Source organism: Abramis brama (assembly GCF_963993115.1).
Source record: "Abramis brama genome assembly, chromosome: 1".
NCBI lineage: Eukaryota > Metazoa > Chordata > Actinopteri > Cypriniformes > Leuciscidae > Abramis > Abramis brama.
Window position 1 is genome coordinate 2,562,256 of NC_139963.1, and position 20,745 is coordinate 2,583,000.

A 20,745-nucleotide genomic window follows, 5' to 3' on the forward strand; every position below is an offset into this window, starting at 1 on the left:
TTTTAGAGGCTGCCAAAATTAGAATTTAAAATTGACTGAATAAAGCTCTCTACGAACTTGTATAACTTTAAGTATGACTGACAGTATGTTGCAATTGATAAATTCAGGTTTATATGCTATATTTTATTCAGATTTTAGATAATTTTTAAGATGTGTCATTACAATTAAAGAGGTCATAATCCTTGTCAAGGAAGAGTCCTTATAGTCTGTCCTGTGACTAAGAGGTGCTCAAATTTGAATTGGTTTCAGATTCTAAAAAAATTGCTTTTCTGATGCCACCATTACTGGGATGGTCAATAGGATCCTGAGTGCAATTTCACAATTGGGGAAAGTTCCTTCAATCCTTCTGAAGTGCTCTAGTTGTTCTCTTTAGAATGATCTCTCTTTAAGTATCTTCAACTTGTGAAAGAAGTCCACTGCATTTAGATCCTGAGATTTGGACATGCTTAGAGCTGCTGCATGTCCCTCTAATGGAGTGTCTTACTGACAGTGTTCACGGCAAACAGAATATCATACCATATGACTATAGACATAATAAATTCAAAGCTGTACCTTTCATTTGCCAGCGACTTGGCTTCACTTTTCATTTTAGGGTCACTACAGTCCTCTGGCACTTAAGGCAAAGCATCCCTAAGACCACGTATTGCTTTTACCCTCTCTATGTGACATTCCCACGTTGTTTCAGACTGAGGTTTAGCAGTGAGAGGCAGGACTTTTGTAGTCCCCCTGTAGTACTATAATTGTATCCATTAAAGGCACAATATGTAGTTTTTCACCACTAAGGGTCGCTGACCTATTCAAAACAATAACAAAGGTGTAGATTGATAACGCCTAAGTGAATGAGCGTGGAATCATGGAACTTGTCGTCATGCTTATGGATCTAATATTTATGGGGAAATATAGTTTATGGATGAGTGAATGCATTCATGTACACGAATGTGGTATGAAGCAGAGATGGGCACTCAAGGTAGAGACTTGGACTCGAGTCGCATTTTAATAGACTTCCGACTTGATACGGACTCGACAAAAAGGACTCGTGATTATTTTAAAAACAACTCAAGTCCTTAGCTACTGATATAATAAAGAAAGAATTTGTGTTTTATTCAAATGGTTTTATAATATCTGCGTCACATGTATTCCCCTACATGTCATGGTAGTTCGGACACTTGTCATAGAATTTGATTAAGTATGTCGGTGCTGCGTGTAAACTCCGAAATGTCATAATGAAAAAGTCCCATGAAACATGACATGAAAAGTATAACACTGTGCAAGTGGTTTTTGGATATTTGAATACAAAAATCGTACATATTGTGCCTTTCTTGATCTTGATCTTTGAAAATACTATATTGCCAAAAGCATTGGGACACACCTTCAAATTATTTAATGCAGGTGTTCCAATCACTTCCATCGCCACAGTTGTACAAATCAAGCACCTAGGCATGCAGATGCTTCTACAAACATCTGTGAGAGAATGGGTCGCTCTCAGGAGGTCAGTGAACTCAAGCATGGTACTGTGATAGGTTGCCACCTGTGCATTTTAATTTGTGAAATTTCATCACTACTAAATATTCCACGGTCAACTGTTAGTGGTATTATAACAAAGTGGATTCAATTGGCAACAACAGCAACTCAGCCACGAAGTGGTAGGCCATGTAAAATCACAGAGAGGGGTCAGCACATGCTGAGGCGCACAGTGCACAGAAGTCAGCAACTTTCTGCAGAGTCAGTAGCTACAGACCTATTTACTCCTGCAGTGGAGTAAAGCGTGGGATGCAGTGGTGTAGAGCTTGGGATGCAGTAGAGTAAAGCGTGGGATGCAGTGATGTAAAGCGTGGGATGCAGTGGAGTAAAACGCGGGATGCAGTGGTGCAAAGCGCGGCATGCAGTGGTGTGAAGCGGGGGATGCAGTGGTGTAAAGTGTGGGATGCAGTGGTGTAAAGCGTGGGATGCAGTGGTGTAAAGCGTGGGATGCAGTGTAGTAAAGCGTGGGATGCAGTGGTGTAAAGTGTGGGATGCAGTGGTGTAAAGCGTGGGATGCAGTGATGTAAAGCGTGGGATGCAGTGGTGTAAAGCGCGGCATGCAGTGGTGTGAAGCGGGGGATGCAGTGGTGTAAAGTGTGGGATGCAGTGGTGTAAAGCGTGGGATGCAGTGGTGTAAAGCGTGGGATGCAGTGTAGTAAAGCGTTGGATGCAGTGGTGTAAAGTGTGGGATGCAGTGGTGTAAAGCGTGGGATGCAGTGGTGTAAAGCGTGGGATGCAGTGTAGTAAAGCGTTGGATGCAGTGGTGTAAAGTGTGGGATGCAGTGGTGTAAAGCGTGGGATGCAGTGGAGTAAAACGCAGGATGCAGTGGTGTAAAGCGCGGCATGCAGTGGTGTGAAGCGGGGGATGCAGTGGTGTAAAGTGTGGGATGCAGTGGTGTAAAGCGTGGGATGCAGTGGTGTAAAGCATGGGATGCAGTGGTGTAGAGCTTGGGATGCGGTAGAGTAAAGAGTGGGATGCAGTGGTGTAAAGAGTGGGATGCAGTGGTGTAAAGCAGTGGTGTAAAGCGTGGGATGCAGTGGTGTAAAGCATGGAATGGAGTGATGTAAAGCACGGGATGCAGTGGAGTAAAACGCGGGACGCGGTGGTGTAGAGCTTGGGATGCGGTGGTGTAAAGCGTGGGATGCAGTGGTGTAAAGCGTGGGATGCAGTGGTGTAGAGCTTGGGATGCGGTGGTGTTAAGCGTGGGATGTGGTGGTGTAAAGCGTGGGATGCGGTGGTGTAAAGCGTGGGATGCAGTGGTGTAAAGCGTGGGATGCAGTGGTGTAGAGCTTGGGATGCGGTGGTGTTAAGCGTGGGATACGGTGGTGTAAAGCGTGGGATGCGGTGGTGTAAAATATTTACCAATTAGGAAAATGTTTTGTTTTCAATTTTTGGTCCCACTTTATATTAAGGGGCCTTAATACCTTTGAACTTGGTAACCAGATGTGTACATGGTATGTTACTACAGTGTAAGTACACATTGGTACATTGTATCTACAGCTGTAACATTTGTGTAACACCAGGGTGGACATCTTCTGGCCAAGGGCCAACGCTTTGAATTAATCTCAGTCAACATGCGCAGCTCAACCCCGGCTCAGAACTACCCTCCTGCATTATGAGGGTTTTGGCCTTAGATAGTTTCAGGGTGGCCATCACATGCAGGGTAGAGGCGGCCTGCGCGTAGCACTGCCACCCCACCACCGAGGGTAGTGAGATAGAAAAAAAAAATTCTGCAGATTTAGGCATGTTTGGCTTGCCATATTGGCGCCAATATGCTTCCATACTGCCAAAGTTCTTCATGCACATACGGGAAAACAGCACGGAGGCGGGCAAGGCGATTTACTCAGTTTTAGTTACTACCCCCAGAGCAGCCCGGGAAAGCATGGCTGTCAAGTCTGAATCTGACTCAGCATGACACACACCACTCTAATGGGAAGCTCAGCATAACAGCCCTCTCTCCGATGTAGCGGTCGACATCTGTCCTCAACTGGAGCCCCGAATTAAACGCTAGGTCCCCCATGAGAAGGACTAGCAATCCCATCCGTAAACTACAGGCATGAGCGTTCAGCGTACCGTGTGCCGTCGAGTTTGACGTAGCCCGTAGCCATGTTCTCCTGAGAGGACATGTATCACCCATGAACACAGTCTCAACATGCTTGCGATGCGCTAGAGGAGTGAGGGGCCCGAGGAGGTGGTCTCGTTGGGGAACGCTCACTGTAATCCTCAGATCACCAGTGCTATTAGCCGAAGTAGCCCTTTTCTGTTGGCCACCAGAAGAGGAACTAGATCAGGGAATAGGCAAACGGACTCCACCTCATGTGAGGCACTCGAGTCTCAAACGCGCATCTAGAGTGCCGCACGACGCGCTGAGTTGCCGTGACAACCCGCACACCAGCAGCTCGATGGCACACGACACGTTGAACACTCAAGCCCTTGCAAAAAAGGGAAGACGAACAACGTGCCGACGTGGTCATGTTCTACTGAGAAAACATGAATCACCCACGAACGCAGTTTCAGCATGCTTAAGCCCAGGCATATGAGACAGTGATCGTGGCCATCACATGAGAACAGGGAACGACCGCATCCAGAAACTCATGAGTGGAATGTCACACTCGTGTAAGCTCTTTTAGGAAAATTTGCTCTCTCTAGTGCTGAAGCGCACAGGGGGATGTCCGCGGCCAACAGCGGGAAACAGTGCAATCCGCTGAGGCACTCAACCGAACCGCCACGCTCAGAGCTGTTTTTTTTTTTTTTTCTTCTGAGGTGATCCTGCTGTAACACGCCGTGACACGCAACACAAAGGTAGGGGCTTCTTCCAAAAAGAACACTCGAAAAGTTGTCTCTTTTTTAGAAGTAAGACTGCTGGAACAGAACATGAATCAGCTCAGCTCCGAAGCGAAATACAAAGATGAGTTATAATAATAATAGAAATAATTTGTTACATTTATATAGCGCTTTTTCTGAGACCTCAAAGCGCTTTACATAGAAGGGGGGATCTCCTCAACCACCACCAATGTGCAGCATCCACTTGGATGATGCGACGGCAGCCATATTGCGCCAGAACGCCCACCACACACCAGCTTATTGGTGGAGAGGAGACAGTGATGAAGCCAATCAGTATATGAGGATGATTAGGAGGCCATGGGGCAATTTTGGCCAGGATGCCGGGGTTACACCCCTACTCTTTTTCGAAGGACATCCTGGGATTTTTAATGACCACAGAGAGTCAGGACCTCGGTTTAACGTCTCATCCGAAGGACCACCACGTTGTCAGTCCCCTTAATGTAACGAACATCCAGGCAATACGATTGCAGGAACAGGGACCACCTAATTAATCTCTGGTTCGGACACTGTAACGAATTAAGAAAAATTAAAGGATTGTGGTCGGTGAAGACCACAACAGGAGCACTACCACCAACATAAACATCAAAATGTCTTAACGCCATTATCAAAGCCAGGGTTTCCTTCTCAACCACTGAGTAATTAAGCTGACAAGAGTTGAACTTTCTTGAGAAGAAACTCACAGGCTTGTCAATACCACGGTCATCCTCCTGCATCAAAACACCCCCAGCACCGACCTGACTGGCATCCACATACAACTTGAAAGGATGATCAAAACGTGGCGCCGCCAGGACAGGAGCAGTACAAAGGAGTGTTTTAACCTGCAAAAAGGCGCTTTGACACACCGGAGACCACACAAACTTTTCTTTCTCTCTAAGCAAATTAGTGAGAGGTGTCACAACAGTAGAGAAGTTCCTACAAAAGCTTCTGTAGTAACCCACAAGGCCGAGGAAACGCATTAGCTCTTTTTTAGTAGTTGGTGCTGGAAACCGCTCAATCGCTTCAACCTTTGCACCAAATGGTAAATGGTAAATGGACTGCATTTATATAGCGCTTTCACAGACCTATGGCCACCAAAGCGCTTTACATTGCCTCACATTCACCCATTCACTCACTCATTCATACACCGACGGCGGTGTCAGCCATGCAAGGCGCCATCCAGCTCGTCGGGAGCAGCTGGGGTTAGGTGTCTTGCTCATGGACACCTCGACACTTGGTCAAGTGGAACCGGGGATTGAACCACCAACCTTTCGGTTTGTAGACAATCTACATGAACCACTGAGCCACTGCCGCCCCCCACCAACGGGACGCACATGCCCCTGTCCCACAACTCGACCAAGGTAGGTCACTGTCGCCCTCGCAAACTCACACTTGGAGAGGTTGACTGTGAGCCTTGCCTCTGCCAAACGAATAAAAAGCTCCCTCATACGCTGAAGATGGACGTCCCAGGTGTCTGAATATAGTACTACATCATCCAAGTACACTGCACAGCCCTGCATATCACCAATAACATGATTCATGAGACGTTGGAACGTGGCAGGCGCATTCCGAAGCCCAAATGGCATCACAGAATAAGAATACAAGCCTCTTGGTGTAACAAAAGCAGCAATCTCACGTGCACGATTGGACAAAGGAACTTGCCAGTATCCTTTCAATAAATCAAGTTTACTCACAAATTTTGCAGAGCCCACTTGGTCAATGCAGTCATCCATTCTTGGAAAAGAATCTGGCTTAGTGACAGCATTTACTTTGCGAAAGTCAGAGCAAAAGCGCAGGGTACCATCTGCCTTGGGAACAAGCAAACATGGAGAAGCCCAACTGGAAGAGCTGGGTTCTGCTATACCATTTTCCAACATGTATGTGACTTCAGCATCTAAACATTTAAGTTTTTCAGCATTCACACGATAGAACCTTTGTCTAATTGGCTTTGCATCTCCAATGTCAATATCGTGTTCAACCAGAGGTGTACGACCAGGAGTGTCAGAAAAAAGACATGGAAAACTATGTATAAGATCTGCTAACTCTGTTGAACGTTGCGCAGGCAAATGAGCCAACGACTTTTCCATATTAGCTAGGGCCTCAGAGTTCTTAAAACGCCCAATCCACAGTTGTTGCTCTGGCATACCGCAGTCATAATCCTGTTCCCCAGGAATAGAATCCCCCAACGTGACCTCCTCAGACACACAACCTGACCTAGACCCTTCCACACCTGATGGGGCGCAACACAGCGACGGCTGGGGCGTGCGGGAATAATAGGGTTTTAACAAATTTACATGACAAAGCTGTGTGGTTTTCCTGCGATCCGGTGTAGCAATCACATAATTTTGCTCTGTCACTTGTTTCACCACCATATAAGGTCCTGCAAACTTGGCTTGAAATGGCGACTGGATAATAGGGAACAAAGCGAGCACCTGGTCACCTGGACTAAAAACCCTCCGCTCTGTATTCCTATCATACCAGGACTTCATTTTCACCTGTGTTGAAGTCAACTTCTCTTTAGCCAGGTTGCCTGCAGTATACAGACGATGGCGAAAACCATTCACAAAGTCAATTAAGTTCTTAGGAGGCTCTGCCTCCCTCCAACAGTCAGCCAGTGCAGCCAACGGACCACGAACAGTATGGGCAAATACAAGTTCATTTGGGCTAAACCCAAGACTTTCTTGCGTTACCTCTCTGGCCGACAGCATTAACCATGGTAACCCCTCTTCCCAATCCCTACCCAGCTCAGTGCAGTATGAACGGAGAAGTGATTTCAATGACTGATGAAAGCGTTCCAACGCCCCCTGACTCTGTGCATGATAAGCCGAGGCTTGATTGTGTCGAACTCGAAGTTGTTTTAAAACTTGCGCAAACACATGAGAACAGAAGTTTGACCCTCGGTCAGATTGAATTATTTTTGGAATGCCAAAAATTTAAATGAACTGAGAAAGAGCACGGACTACTGACTTAGCTGAAATCGTACGCAACGGATATGCAGCTGGATAGCGGGTGCTCTGACACATCACCGTTAATAAATAGACAGTAGGGGTGTGACGAGACGCTTACTCCACGAGACGAGACGAGACACGAGATTGGGTTCACGAGAACGAGACAAGACGAGATTTTTACACAATTTTAAGAAATCCTCAATGATGAAATATATGAATGGAAAATAGTCTTTTATTCAACTGAAAATCACAAAATGCAAAACAATTTATGTGCATTTTGAAATCAACTTGTAATGAATGTTATTTTACTTCTATTTTAATGAATTCTATGCAGTAAAGGACATGCAAACACTGCAAAATGTTTTGCTATAAACTCTACTTCTCCCTGTACGATTTCACATGAGAAATCTAACTCCTTTCCACAAATCGAACATAAAAAAATAAAACAGTATAAATAAAATAAATATAAATAACTGAAATAACACTTTAAATGCAAACAGTAAGTGTGTATCCATAATCAAAGTACTGCTCTCTCAAAACTACAAGTTCAAACAGAAACAATTTTTTTCTTCAAGCATGAAAAAGAGATAAATTAACTAAGATAAGCCTAAGATATGGTCATGTTCTTTTTCAAGAATATAAGCATGTCGACGATTTCTGGCAGCAGTTGAGACCTTTGGGCAGGGCTGCACGATATGAGGAAAAGCTGCGATGTGCGATAACATTGTTTAATATTGCGATGTCGATATGACTTGTGATATGTGAATGTTAGCTATACTGTTCCCATGTCTTAGTGCTTTAATAGGTTCTTTGCGTGATAGGTCAAATGTTTATTACCTGCCTGGTTCAGATTACACTATTTTGGCACGATCCGTTTCGTGGAGACTCGTAAAGTACAACGGGCGTCGGGACGCAAGATTCGATCGTTTCATTTCGTATAGTGTGTCATAGTGGGCGACAACGCGTCTGTGATGCTTCACAACAGAAAGACTAGCATGTTTAATTTTAACGGTCCTCCACGACGGGTTGAGTGTGAGCGAGAGTGAGTGAGAGTGCGGTTACAGTGAGTGTGCGTGTGTGCACGCGCGAGTGAGCGTGTGTGTGTGTATGTGCGCGCGAGTGAGTGAGTGAGCGAGGGACAGTGAGTGTGTGTGTGTGTGCAGAGTGTGTGTGTGATTGGCCCGGCACACAAATGATTTAAAAGTGGCAGGGGCATCTTCAATACAAATTTCACCCTCACGCTGACATCACAACAACTCACGAGACAAAGTTTTTTTTTTATTTTTTTTTTTTTTTAACTCACGATACAAAATTTCACTCGACGAGAAATCTCGTCGCGTTTTAATCTCGCGAGATCTCGTAACACGAGATCTCGTCACACCCCTAATAGACAGCACCAGACTTTGCTCGTGGTAAAGGGCCAACACAGTCGATAATCAAATGCTCGAACGGCTGACTAACAACAGGAATGGGATACAGTGGGGCAGGTTTCAAAACTTGATTAGGCTTGTCCGTCAGCTGACACGTATGACACGTTTTAATATAGAAAGAAACATCTCTTTTTAAACAAGGCCAAAAAAAATGTCTCAACAAACGATCATATGTCTTCTTTACACCCGAGTGTCCCGACTCATTGTGTGCAATTTTTAACACAGACTGCCTAAGCTTAGCTGGTAGAACAAGCTGGAAGATAGGGTCCCCAACCACGTTACCCCTGTGCGAAGTCCATTTTCTCACCAACAGAGAATTCTGCAGAAAATATCCACAGGCGCTATCTTCGATCTCCCCGTCAGGCCTGACCTGGTCATACAACCCTGTCAGTGAAGGATCTGATTGCTGTTCCACCACCAACTCACTATGGGACATAGATACAGGGTAATCGGCCAAAGGCAATGACAACTTCTTTAAACACTTACCAGTGTGAAAAACAGGTTCATGATCAGTGTTGATACGCGCCATAGCACGGGTTACAGCGCAGGCTGCAAATGCCTCAGGAAAATCCCGTTGGCATTCATCAGGATCTTGCCTCAACCGCGGCACCGACTCGACAACAATGGGCGGAACAACGTCAGGCCAAACCCGAGCACCTGCCAGATTGTTACCGAGAATCAGAGAGACTCCCTCAATTGGCAACGCTGGGCGCACAGCAAGCGCGGCTTCGCCCTGAAACAAATCACAATCAATAACCACTCTATGTAATGGCACAGACAAAACATTCAAGCCCATTCCCCGAACTGGAATAAAACTGCCAACTTCAGACTCTTTGGATAAAGGTAGCACGCCTGCCTGAATAAAAGAATCAAATGCTGTGTCCCTCAAAATATTCACCGGCACTTTTACCTCACTGCCAACCATATTCACATAACCCCTTCTAACAAACGGCAAATATGATTTCATAGCAGCTGAACATGAGCTCTTTACAGTGTAACCCGAATCTCCGGTGGTCAGATTCCCAGGCGCAGCCAAGCCTGCCCCTTTCACATGAGAACCTGGAACAAATTTTGTCTTATGAGACTTAAGCATATAGCAGTCAGCCTCCCAATGACCGCGTTTATGACAATAGTTGCAACGTTTATCCACTTCACGTGAACCACCACCACCGTCGGACTGAAAAACTCTATTTGTACGAGACGAAACATCCAGCATTGTACTCATCCCAGTACCTATATAATTCGTTGGAACCCTGTGTTCAACAAATGCATGTTTATGTATCAACACAAAATCATCAGCCAGCGCAGCTGCTTCAGCCGCAGTTTTTGCCTTTTGCTCACTGATATATGTGGCAACACATTCAGGAACTGAGTCTTTAAACTGTTCCAATATAACGAGTTCACATAAACTCACAAAATCAGTAACCTCAGCAGACGCACACCAACGTGAAAAGTAAGTCGTTAAATCCCGCACAAATTCTAGATGGCTCTGCTTTGGACCTTTTTTCCAAGATCTAAATCTTTGTCTGTAATATTCTGGAACGCGTTCATAAACCTTCAACACAGCAGCTTTCACCTTTACATAATCTTGACTATCTGCCGTGGTTATTGCTGAATAGGCCTCTTGAGCTTTACCAGTTAACACGCACTGAAGCATCAAAGCACGAGCTGCGGCCGGCCAGTTACGCGCATCTGCTACCCTTTCAAATAGCAGAAAAAAAGAATCTGGATCACTCTCCGAAAACTTCGGCACCAATCGCAAATTTCCCAACACATCAAAATCAAGACTATGCTGCTGGGGATCTACCACCAACTCAGGATGCACTCCAGGTCGAGATGTAATTTTACCCTCACGAATCATCTCGAGTTGATGTTCAAAATCCAAGCGCGTTTGCTCAGTTTGCTGACGCAACTTTTCCACAGCCAAATCTTTCTCAATTGCAGCATTAACTTTATATTTATCATATTCTATTTGCAACATAAAAAGTTCTTTCCTCTCTGCAAAACTCAATCCCTCCATTGATACATGCGCAAAAGACGAAGCAGCCAGTTTTTCTTCCACCAAAATTTTCTGTTCAACCAATTTACTCTTTATACTGCCTTTTATTTTTTATTTTTTAAAACTACTACTAACCTCAACTTGATAGTATTCTGCTAACTGCAGTAACTGCTCCTTTGTACATTGCTCAAACGCCTCATTCGACGGAAAAGCAATAAATTCCTCCACAATCGACATTATTATCAAAATGCGCAAAACAGCTCAGCAAGTGTATGACTCAAAGCACACAACGGCCAAGATCTAAAAGCAAAGCATGTCCCTCTAGCTAACTCGGCCCCAAAAACTACCTACCTAAACTAAAACCTAGCTCTTCATGCAGTTACCGGCGGTGGGCAATTAAGCACCAAAGCCCGATGGACAGGAAAAGCAACCAGAAACTGGCGACTCGCCCCAGACCACGGATGTGCGCCCGAGACAACTGCTCTAGCCGCCTTCACCACAACACTACAAAACCCAGCCCAGCGAAACCCAAAAGAGCAACGCCGCTACACCTAACAGGGACACCGATTGCAAACAATGAATACTCAGTAACACAGTCATACACTTACTTACCTGAATTCTTGCGCACCAAAGTCGAAAAAAAGCCTAAATCACCGCACAAAAATCTTCAAAACTGCGTCCGCTTCAAACAAAGCCACCTTGCCGCCTCCGGATTCCAACACCTGATCGAAGCAAGGAATCTCCACATCCGCTGACGTCACCTATGACGACACGCCATTCACAAAATACTGACCCAACATCGCAAAACAAAAGCAGAATTAATACATCCACTCCAAAACTTAATAAAATAACAATTAAGCGATATAATGGATCAAAACCAAAAGACGAGCCCCCATTTTGTCATGACCCGGCTCTAAAGCCATGACAAAAATAGAAGGACGCAGTTTTAAACCACAAAAAATGACATTTATTAACTAAACAAAAACACTGATACAACAACTAACATAACATAACATAACCATGAAGTGTGAAAATCAGTATGTCAGTAAAATGAAGTGCATGTTTGGATGAATGGAACGTATACTGTTGCGTGTTGCATGAACAAAACAACAAATGCACGGGAGAGAAGGGCTCCACTGGAACAAGGAGAGTGGTAGGTTTATGAAGGCGTGAAACACCTGGGCCCAGGTGTCCCCAATCTCACTGACAAGCAGAAACCACGCCCCCTGCAACACAGAACAAACCAGACACAAGGGAACAGGCCAGACAACAGACCATCACACCGACATGAAAGGGAACATGATGATTCCTATGTGCATACCAAGTATTTATGACTGGTGGGACTAATGTTGAATTACAACAAAAGTTCCACCTTGTGATACTGGTGTACTTACATGGCAACTCCTCAGGAACTGTCTACTTAATATAAAGTGTAATTGTTGAGGTAATTGTTGTGTACCATCAGTGTTGTTACATGATAATTTCATAGGAACTTCCCACTTAAATTGTGAAATGTTACATGTTAATTCCACAGGAACTGTCCACTTAAAAGTAGTTTAACAATTGCATGGGTGAATTGCCCAAGTATTAAACCTTGATCACTTCTCAGTAAATAAAGTATAGATGACTGCAAAAAGAGAAAAAAAAGCAGTAAAGCTAAACAATGTTTATTAATACACATTGCACTCAACAGTGCAACAGATTCTGAAGTAAAACTTCAGTGTACCTGCAGCACTAGAACAGCACAAGGTCCTTTAGACTGCCTAAAATAAAAACAGAAAAACTCTGCCACTGTGAAAGTAAATCTGCTTTTAACGTACTGACATGGTTGGAAATTAAATACATTTATATCCAAACTGGTAACTGCAGTATTTAATACTGCATGTGGAAGTGGAACAACTTGTGTAAATACAAATTGTTGTTACACAATGTAGGTACATAATTCCTGTTACACGTGTACTTACTGAAGTGAAAAAAGTGTTGTTACCAATGTCCTGTTACACATTTGTACTTACACATACCATTCTGTGGGTTGTTACATATGTGTAGTTACACAAATATTACAGCTGTAGATACTATGTACCAATGTGTACTTGCACTGTAGTTACATACTATGTACACATCTAGTTATCATGTAAGTTCACAGGTATTAGGGCCACTAATACCCATAAAGTGGGACTACATTTTTTATTTCTTAAGAATGAGTATTGAATATATGAACACATATATGGTACTGTATATATTTAAAGTTTGGTTAAAAGTACAGTAAGTTTCTACTGTGTCTGCAGGACTCGATGTATGATCGGACACAGTGGCACTTAGTGGCGGAGCAGCAGGCCTGTTTGCAGGAGGAAACACACTTTCTGTGGGAGATCGCTGGCTCTGACTCTGTGTCTTCACACACCGCGTCTATAGAGCACCTGCAGCGGGTGGCCAGGGTTCGACTGGGCCTGGATGTGGCCGCTGACCTGCTAGTCAACAGAGGGACCAGTGCTGGTAAATGCTTTAGTACTCATTTTTACTAGCTTGGCATTACGGGTAAAAAAGTGCCTGACATGATTTAAGACCATGATTTCTTGAAATATTTATATTAGTAAATAAATAAATGCTTATTAGATGAGCAGAGCTGAAATTGCCATTGGATGAATAATATCACCAAGTATCCATGCGATATGGTTCTATACCTGTGATTTATAGCTGTGTTCTATAGCTGTGATTTGGAAATATCATGAGTGTGATATTGCGTTTATACAACAGCTTGATGGCACAAGCGAGTAAATAAAAATAAATAAAAACTACAGAGTGTCTGTGTGTGGGACTACTTCCGCCACGGATTCAAGTACGGATTCACACAAAAAAATATATACTTTACTGTTTTGCTAGGTAGTTATTAAACTCAACCAAACGCATCTTATTTGATATTAATCAGATATAGACAACATAAAGTAATTTTACAACTTGCATCTGCACAAAAAGACACAAATACGTACATGAACTTGACCGCGCTAGTCTGATGTTGTGGACGTGCTCTTTAATAGTGCTCTGAAAAACTACAGCACAGAGAATTTACAACATTCGGTAACACTTTATTTTACGGTGTCCGTGTTACAGAGTAATTACTTAATTACTTAGCAGTAGACGTTGTAATAACATGTAACAAAATGTAATTAACATGTAACTAAGTTATGGAACAGCCTGTACTTACAGATTGTAATTACGCACATGTAATAGGCTGCTACTGTTACACATATGTAATAAGCCGAGATGGATAAGGTTTATAGATACACATGAAGTACACTTAAGTACAATCTTGATGCACTTTATTTTACTTAGCTTATCCCTGTGTAATATTATGTAATTTTGATGTAATTAGGAAGCTACTGCATGTATTTAAGCTGTGAACTAGTGAGTTTAAATCAAACTAAGGCACAGATGGATAAGGTATGTATACACAAGTACACTTAAGTACAATCTTGATACACTTTATTTTACGTAGCTTATACCTGTGTAACATTCTGTAATTTTAATGTAATTAAGAAGATACTGCATGTATTTAAGCTGTAAACTAGTGGGTTAATTAAGATGGATAAGGTATGCAGATACACATGAAGTGCACTTAAGTACAATCTTGATACACTTTATTTTATGTTACATAATGTGTAATGCTACAGAACGTACAAAATTACCATGTGTAACTGCAGGCTTTTCCCAAACTTAGTAGCCTAAGTACTTGTGTTACATTGTGTAGTACTAATTACTTTCTTATATAATTACACTGTACCAAGTCTGTAACACGCATGTAACCAACTCGGCTTATTACATATGTGTAACAGTAGCTGCCTATTACATGTGCGTAATTACAATCTGTAAGTACAGGCTGTTCCATAACTTAGTTACATGTTAATTACATTTTGTTACATGTTATTACAACATCTACTACTAAGTAATTAATTAAGTAATTACTCTGTAACACGGACACCGTAGAATAAAGTGTTACCCAACATTCTATTCCAATTAGTGTGAGATTGAGGAAGCAAAAGAATGCTTAATTTCAGTTTATTGAAACAGTAATACAGTTGAAGCTGCATGGCTCCTGAACAGATAAACAGCAGCAAAGAAAATAGTCAGGCAGGCAGGGATCAGAGTCCAGGATAATCAAATCCCAATCGTGAGGCGAGAATCAGTATCAGATAAGCAGGATAATTAGGCGAGGAGCAAACAGAACCAACAGGGACATCCCAACTCACAATCAGAAACAGGCAGTAGTTCACAGCAGAAATCAGTCCAGAAAGGCAAATGGTAACCCAGGGAATTCCAAACTCCAGTACCAGTAACAGTCCTAATGATCAGCAGTGATAGAATAGTCCAAGACCAGTGAATGCTGGAGAGGAACAGGGAACTGCAACACAACCGGGCAGAGAAAAATATGTTAGATAAAAGAAAATAAAACCAAATAAAACTACTAAACAAGGAAAAAAAACGTCCAGTGACCAGCAAAAGGTACAGAACATACTGGCAGAGAACAAAGGGAAAGAAATCATAAATGTAGCTGAGAAATCAAGCAATAAAGGGAGACAGGTGAGCACAAATGAGCAGATGCATTGATTACGAAACACGAACAGCTGTGCGCAAATGCATTTGGAAAAGATGGAAAAGACAGACACAAACACAAAAGAGGAAGAAAACAGATCAAACCCGAGTCCTGACAATCGTGTTCTCATTATAATGCTAGGCTATGTATGTGATAGATTGGTGCTTCATATCTTGCACTTAAAGCCACAGTATGGAATTTTTCTCCACTAGGGGTCGCTAACCTCTTTACAATAACAAAGGCGTAGTTTGATGACGCAACACATGCTAAGAATTATGGATGTTGTCGTCAACGTCAAGCCGACCGATCTAATAATGTTTATGGTTGACTGAATACATCGATGTTTTTATCATGACTGTGATATGAAGCAGTTCGGGATTGCTAAGAGACAGCTATCAGCTCCACACGCGACGCGAGTCCCGCGGATATAAAAGGAATATGGACATTTCATTCTACCGAACTACACGCAGAATTACTACTCACAGATCAGTTTATTAGACAAATTAAACTTGTGAGGTAATGCAGCGCTGTTTCATTGGTCTAACATTAGCCTACACTAGCACACTAAACTGCATTTAAATGTGTTGAAATGTATGTGTTAGTCTGTCTGTATGAGACTAGCAGTAAACTAGATCAACATTAGAATAACATACAGATCATATTCTAACATTTTATCATTGTTGAACTATATAACATTGATTAGTTTTATGTAAATGCTCACCTGTTTAATAAAGTACATGTAGGAGCGGTCGAAGTCTCGGACGTGGAGCTCTCGTTTATATACTGTCTATGGGAGCTCTAGGCATCTCGAAAACACCGCGCTGATATTGATTCTCGTTTTAGTTCTCCTTTTTTATCCAAAGTCTGCTTGCCATGGTCCGTAATGTTTGAACGAAACAACAACAGCGTGCAAATAGACATTGCGAACTCCACAGTTGTCTGCGTCTGTCGCTTTGGTTAATCAGAGGGCTCTGCTCATAGCTCTGGTTGCCATGGCAGTACGAGCGGAAACCATAGGCGGAAACCAGGGACAACGCGGATATGACGCCATTGACTGCGACAAACCGGAAATAAAGAAACGTGCCATGTCTAAAAATTAAATTAAAATTTCTCCTGGTTTGAAAGTTGTTGGAAACAGTCGGGATAATGTAAGTACACAACTAAAAAAAATATATAACATAGATATAGTGATTTTTGCTAATTTTAAAGCAAAAAAGTTACATATTGTGCCTTTAACTGCAATTCATGAACAAAGTGATTCCAGGCTTTCAAATCCAGTTTCACTTTATTTCGCCAGTCTGGAAGGCGTTCTGTCTAACACTAAGAAATTAGATCTCAGGAACTGCCCCAAATGCCTCAATAACCAATCAAACGTCACTTATGAGTACTCGAGAACTTGAGCCTATCCCTACTTGCCATGAAAGGCTAGAACACTTTGTATTAACTGAAACTGAGAATTGATGAATAATGTTTGAAGGTATTCCCTTAATATTGATAATGTTTTTTCTTATTTTAGGTGTACAGGATGATCCTTCATCTGTTATCCCAGCATTTTTGAGCAGTGTGATTGATCTGTGCTGCCGGAGCAGGAACGACTGGTACAGGGTTTACCTCATCAGAAAGATCTGCAGTCTTCAGGGGGTTGAATATGTCCAGAAACTTCTGCCACAGGAAGAGTTCAGGTGGCTGTTTCCACAGGAGATTCTCGAGTCGGTGGGTTTTAGTTGAATTAACTTCATAATGCTGACACGAGTCGCAAGTATTTGTGCTTTAACTGCTAAACTGGTTTCTCTCAGAATCAAGATTACAGCCAGATTGACCACTATCTAGCATGTGGACCGGACTACAAAACTATTAGAGATGCAGTAGCCAAAGCCATGCTAGATTGCAACATGAATGGAATACAGAAAGCCATTGAGGTATTGATATACTTATTCACACACACACACACGCACGCACGCACGCACGCACGCACGCACGCACACACACACACACACACACACACACACACACACACACACACACACACACACACACACACACTGTGTTCAAAAACATACATAGAGAGCTACATGGGCTAGAATGCATCTGTATGCCAATGAGTTTTTGTTCCATCACTTGTGAAGTTACAGTTGGGTTTGGATGCCGCTTTAGACAGTAGCAAGGCAGTTCACTGGGTTTTGGAACAGAGGACACTGTGTGGACTATGTGGACACTGTAATACTATGCTTAAAAATGCAATCAGATGTTTGGCATTTCTCTTCCTCACTCTTCCTCATTGCTTTATCAGTGCTGATCTTGCAAAAAAAAAATCTTTGTTTGAAGGATTGCAACTGCACACCCATGAAGAAAGCTGTTTATCTGCTAATGGCTTTGTTCAGAGAAGTCACCTCCCTGTACAGAAATGAAAACCCCAACTTGCACCCTAAACCTGAGGTAAAAACACAAACATTCTACACAACAAGGCATTTACTGCTTTAGAAATCTACTGCTATATGATTTTGTAAGAACAGTATGAATGAATGTTTACGTCAAGCTTCTTAATTAAAGTGTCATGTTTAAAGTGGTCATGTCAAATAGAGAATGTTCTTGATATTTTCAAATAAAAGAGGTTCATGTACTATAAAAACATAGTGTAACTTTTATAACTCAAAACTTTCTCCCCATTCTAACGAGCATTTATTACAAAGATGAACTCTGGGCTCACAGAATGCCTGTTGGATGATTAGAATTACAGTGAGGTAATAAGGTAATAAGGAGAAAGCAGGATGTATATTATTAGGTCTATTCCTAAACACCAGAATAATGGGAAGTGGACTAAAATGTAGTTTGTCAGACCCTATGTTGTTCATGGCTGTGTGTAGCACCTGACGCTCTGCAGGTTTCCTGAAGATTGTTAGAAATGAATGTCTGGAGTTTATTTTTTTAAGATCCTTTTACATTTTTATTGATTTGATCCCTTACATTTCATAGCTGAATTTCAATAAAATATACGTATATTCCAGTTTACACAGCTTGACTTGGAAATCGAGTGTTCGCTCCGATATTCTTACAGAAACATTAACCCAAATGTATTTACAGCTTTTACAAATAACATTAGAATAAACAGTATAAGCTGGTTAAGAAAAAGATACATATTTGAATGTCTACCTACCAATGTAACACTGCTATGGGCTTTTATCTTCATGATGAGTCTCTCTGGCAGTCTGTAAACATAGTTAACATCTACCTACCAATTTAACATTATCCTAGGGTACTCCTTTCATCTTCACAAATAGTCTGTTAGAGCAGCTGCATAAGGAAAAATCTCAAAGACCAAATATTTACAACCTGGTGTTATTTACTAGTCAGCACGGTTGTTAGGCAGAACTTCAAACATGATCAATCAGATTAAACAGAAAAAGTGTCAGTCACATTTGATATTATGTCAGTACTGACATTAGGGGTCTCACTTGGTCACCCCAATCAACACTGAGTAGTAGAAAAGTGGCCAATGAGAATTGGTGAGTGAGATTTTCATGCCAAGCCACTCCCCCAGACATACGGGTATATACGCTGGCTGGTCTGCCTTACTCATTCAGGTTTATACTTCGGTGCAGAGTGGTTGTGCACAGCCATCACTCTTCCAATCACCAAAGAGGAGAATCTCTTTTTCTGGAGACTCTATGGTGCATTCAGCTGTGTTTTGCGTTGCGTCGAGTGCACTGTTAAGTGCAGCGCTCCATCTCACTGCACCTCCACGAGAATGTCGGTTGTCCCTTTGGTGCCACTCGCACGAAGCCTGGGAGCCTGGCTACCACTTCCCAATCCATCCCGCTGGCTCATTCAGACAATTTGACTCGGCTATGCAATTCAGTTTGCCAGGAATCCTCCCAAGTTCAGCCTGCGCACAGAGATTGGGATGCAAGGATAAGGATGCACTAGAGCCTGTCCCTCCAGCTGAGATGAACAGCCCTGACTTAAAGGGCACCTATTATGCAAAATTCACTTTTACATGGTGTTTGAACATAAATGTGTGTTGGCAGTGTGTGAGCAAAACCACCCTAGAATGATAAAAATCCACCCAGTGTTTTTTTTACAATCTCAATAAATCATAAGCACCGTCTCAGAATGAGCTGTTCTCAGATTCGGCGCAATGTGACGTAGAGTTGCACAGGCCAATCCCACGACGGTTGATTGACATTTCAGTTTGAGCCATAGACCCACCCTGAGTGTGCTGGACACAGAGTCCGCCATTGTTTCGACGCTTGAGCCGCTGTATACAAGAATGTCTCCTAAGCGATTGAGGCGTTTTGTTGTTGGATGTAAGAATGAACATAGCAGTCTTCATTTACTCTCGTTGTTACTCGAGGATGGATCCGACAGGCCTAACGTTACTGACCACGGCAGAAATGAAAGTGAGAGCGCGCATTTTATGACAGCTCATCGAATAGTTTTACGGATTTACAGCGTAACAGTTTATTAAGCACAGACTGAAAAGGTGTGTATATATTTGTTTACTGTTAGTTGTAACGAGTGTTTTGTGTACTTCACTGTGTATGTTGATGATAAGGAAAGGGAGAGAGAGAGAGAGTTTATGGATAAGACTTTAATGCTCACATCTTATACTGTGTTTATTCAGCTCTTACAGTGATTCTCTGGAGTAAAACTAACGCTCATCTTTTGTGTGATGTACAATAAACTTCACTGAACTCATCAGTATATTTTGGTCATCATTCGGACGAGGTCTGCTACAGCAGGCTTGTATTAATAGTGGATAAAAGCAGATGACAAATACGTTATAACCATAATTAAGCTAAACTATACCTGTTCAATCTCCATACAGTATATATTCTCTGGCTCTGTGGGCATTATTGTCCGACTCTGAGTCAAAATAAACACTGCTACTGAGAGTTTCTGTTCTGATATTATCAGATGAGATTGTCCTGACTGAAGCGCGAGCTCGTGAGGCTCCGCCCTCTGGGCCGGCAGCAGCAGTTAATTTGCATTTAAAGGGATACACACTAAAACAGCATGTTTTTCTGAGCTCCAAAAAATGACAATTTAAACATGCTGTAAAAAAATATCTGTTGGGTATGTTGAGCTAAAACTTCACATACATACACTGGGGACATCAGAGACTTATTTTACATCTTGTGAAAAGGGTCATAATAGGTGTCCTTTAATCGTACTCAAGAAAGGCGGTGGGTTACGACCGATCTTGGATATGCAGGTGTTGAATTTGGCCCTTCACAAGTTCCCGTTCAAGATGTTGACATTCGCATTCTTATGTGCGTTCACCCTCAAGATTGGTTTGCAATGATTGACCTGAAGGAATGCGTACTTTGACGTCTCGAATTTGCCTTGACAAAGACTGTCTCTTTGTTTTCATTTAGAAGGTCAGGCGTTCCAGTACAAGATCCTCCCTTTCAGGCTGTCCCAGTCTCTTCTCTCTC

At 42.5% G+C, this 20,745-nt stretch overlaps 1 protein-coding gene across 1 annotated transcript in view; it reads left to right on the forward strand.

The window, feature by feature from the left end:
• LOC311080818 (E3 ubiquitin-protein ligase rnf213-alpha-like) overlaps positions 1 to 20,745 on the forward strand; it is a gene marked incomplete at its 5' end in the record, with an annotated part of 139,669 nt that overhangs the window by 84,218 nt on the left and 34,706 nt on the right. The window contains 4 exons of the mRNA XM_084110972.1: positions 13,008 to 13,215; positions 16,827 to 17,023; positions 17,107 to 17,229; positions 17,636 to 17,746. Coding sequence (XP_083967098.1) covers positions 13,008 to 13,215; positions 16,827 to 17,023; positions 17,107 to 17,229; positions 17,636 to 17,746 — 639 coding nt within the window. The remainder of the gene's footprint in view (positions 1 to 13,007; positions 13,216 to 16,826; positions 17,024 to 17,106; positions 17,230 to 17,635; positions 17,747 to 20,745) is intronic.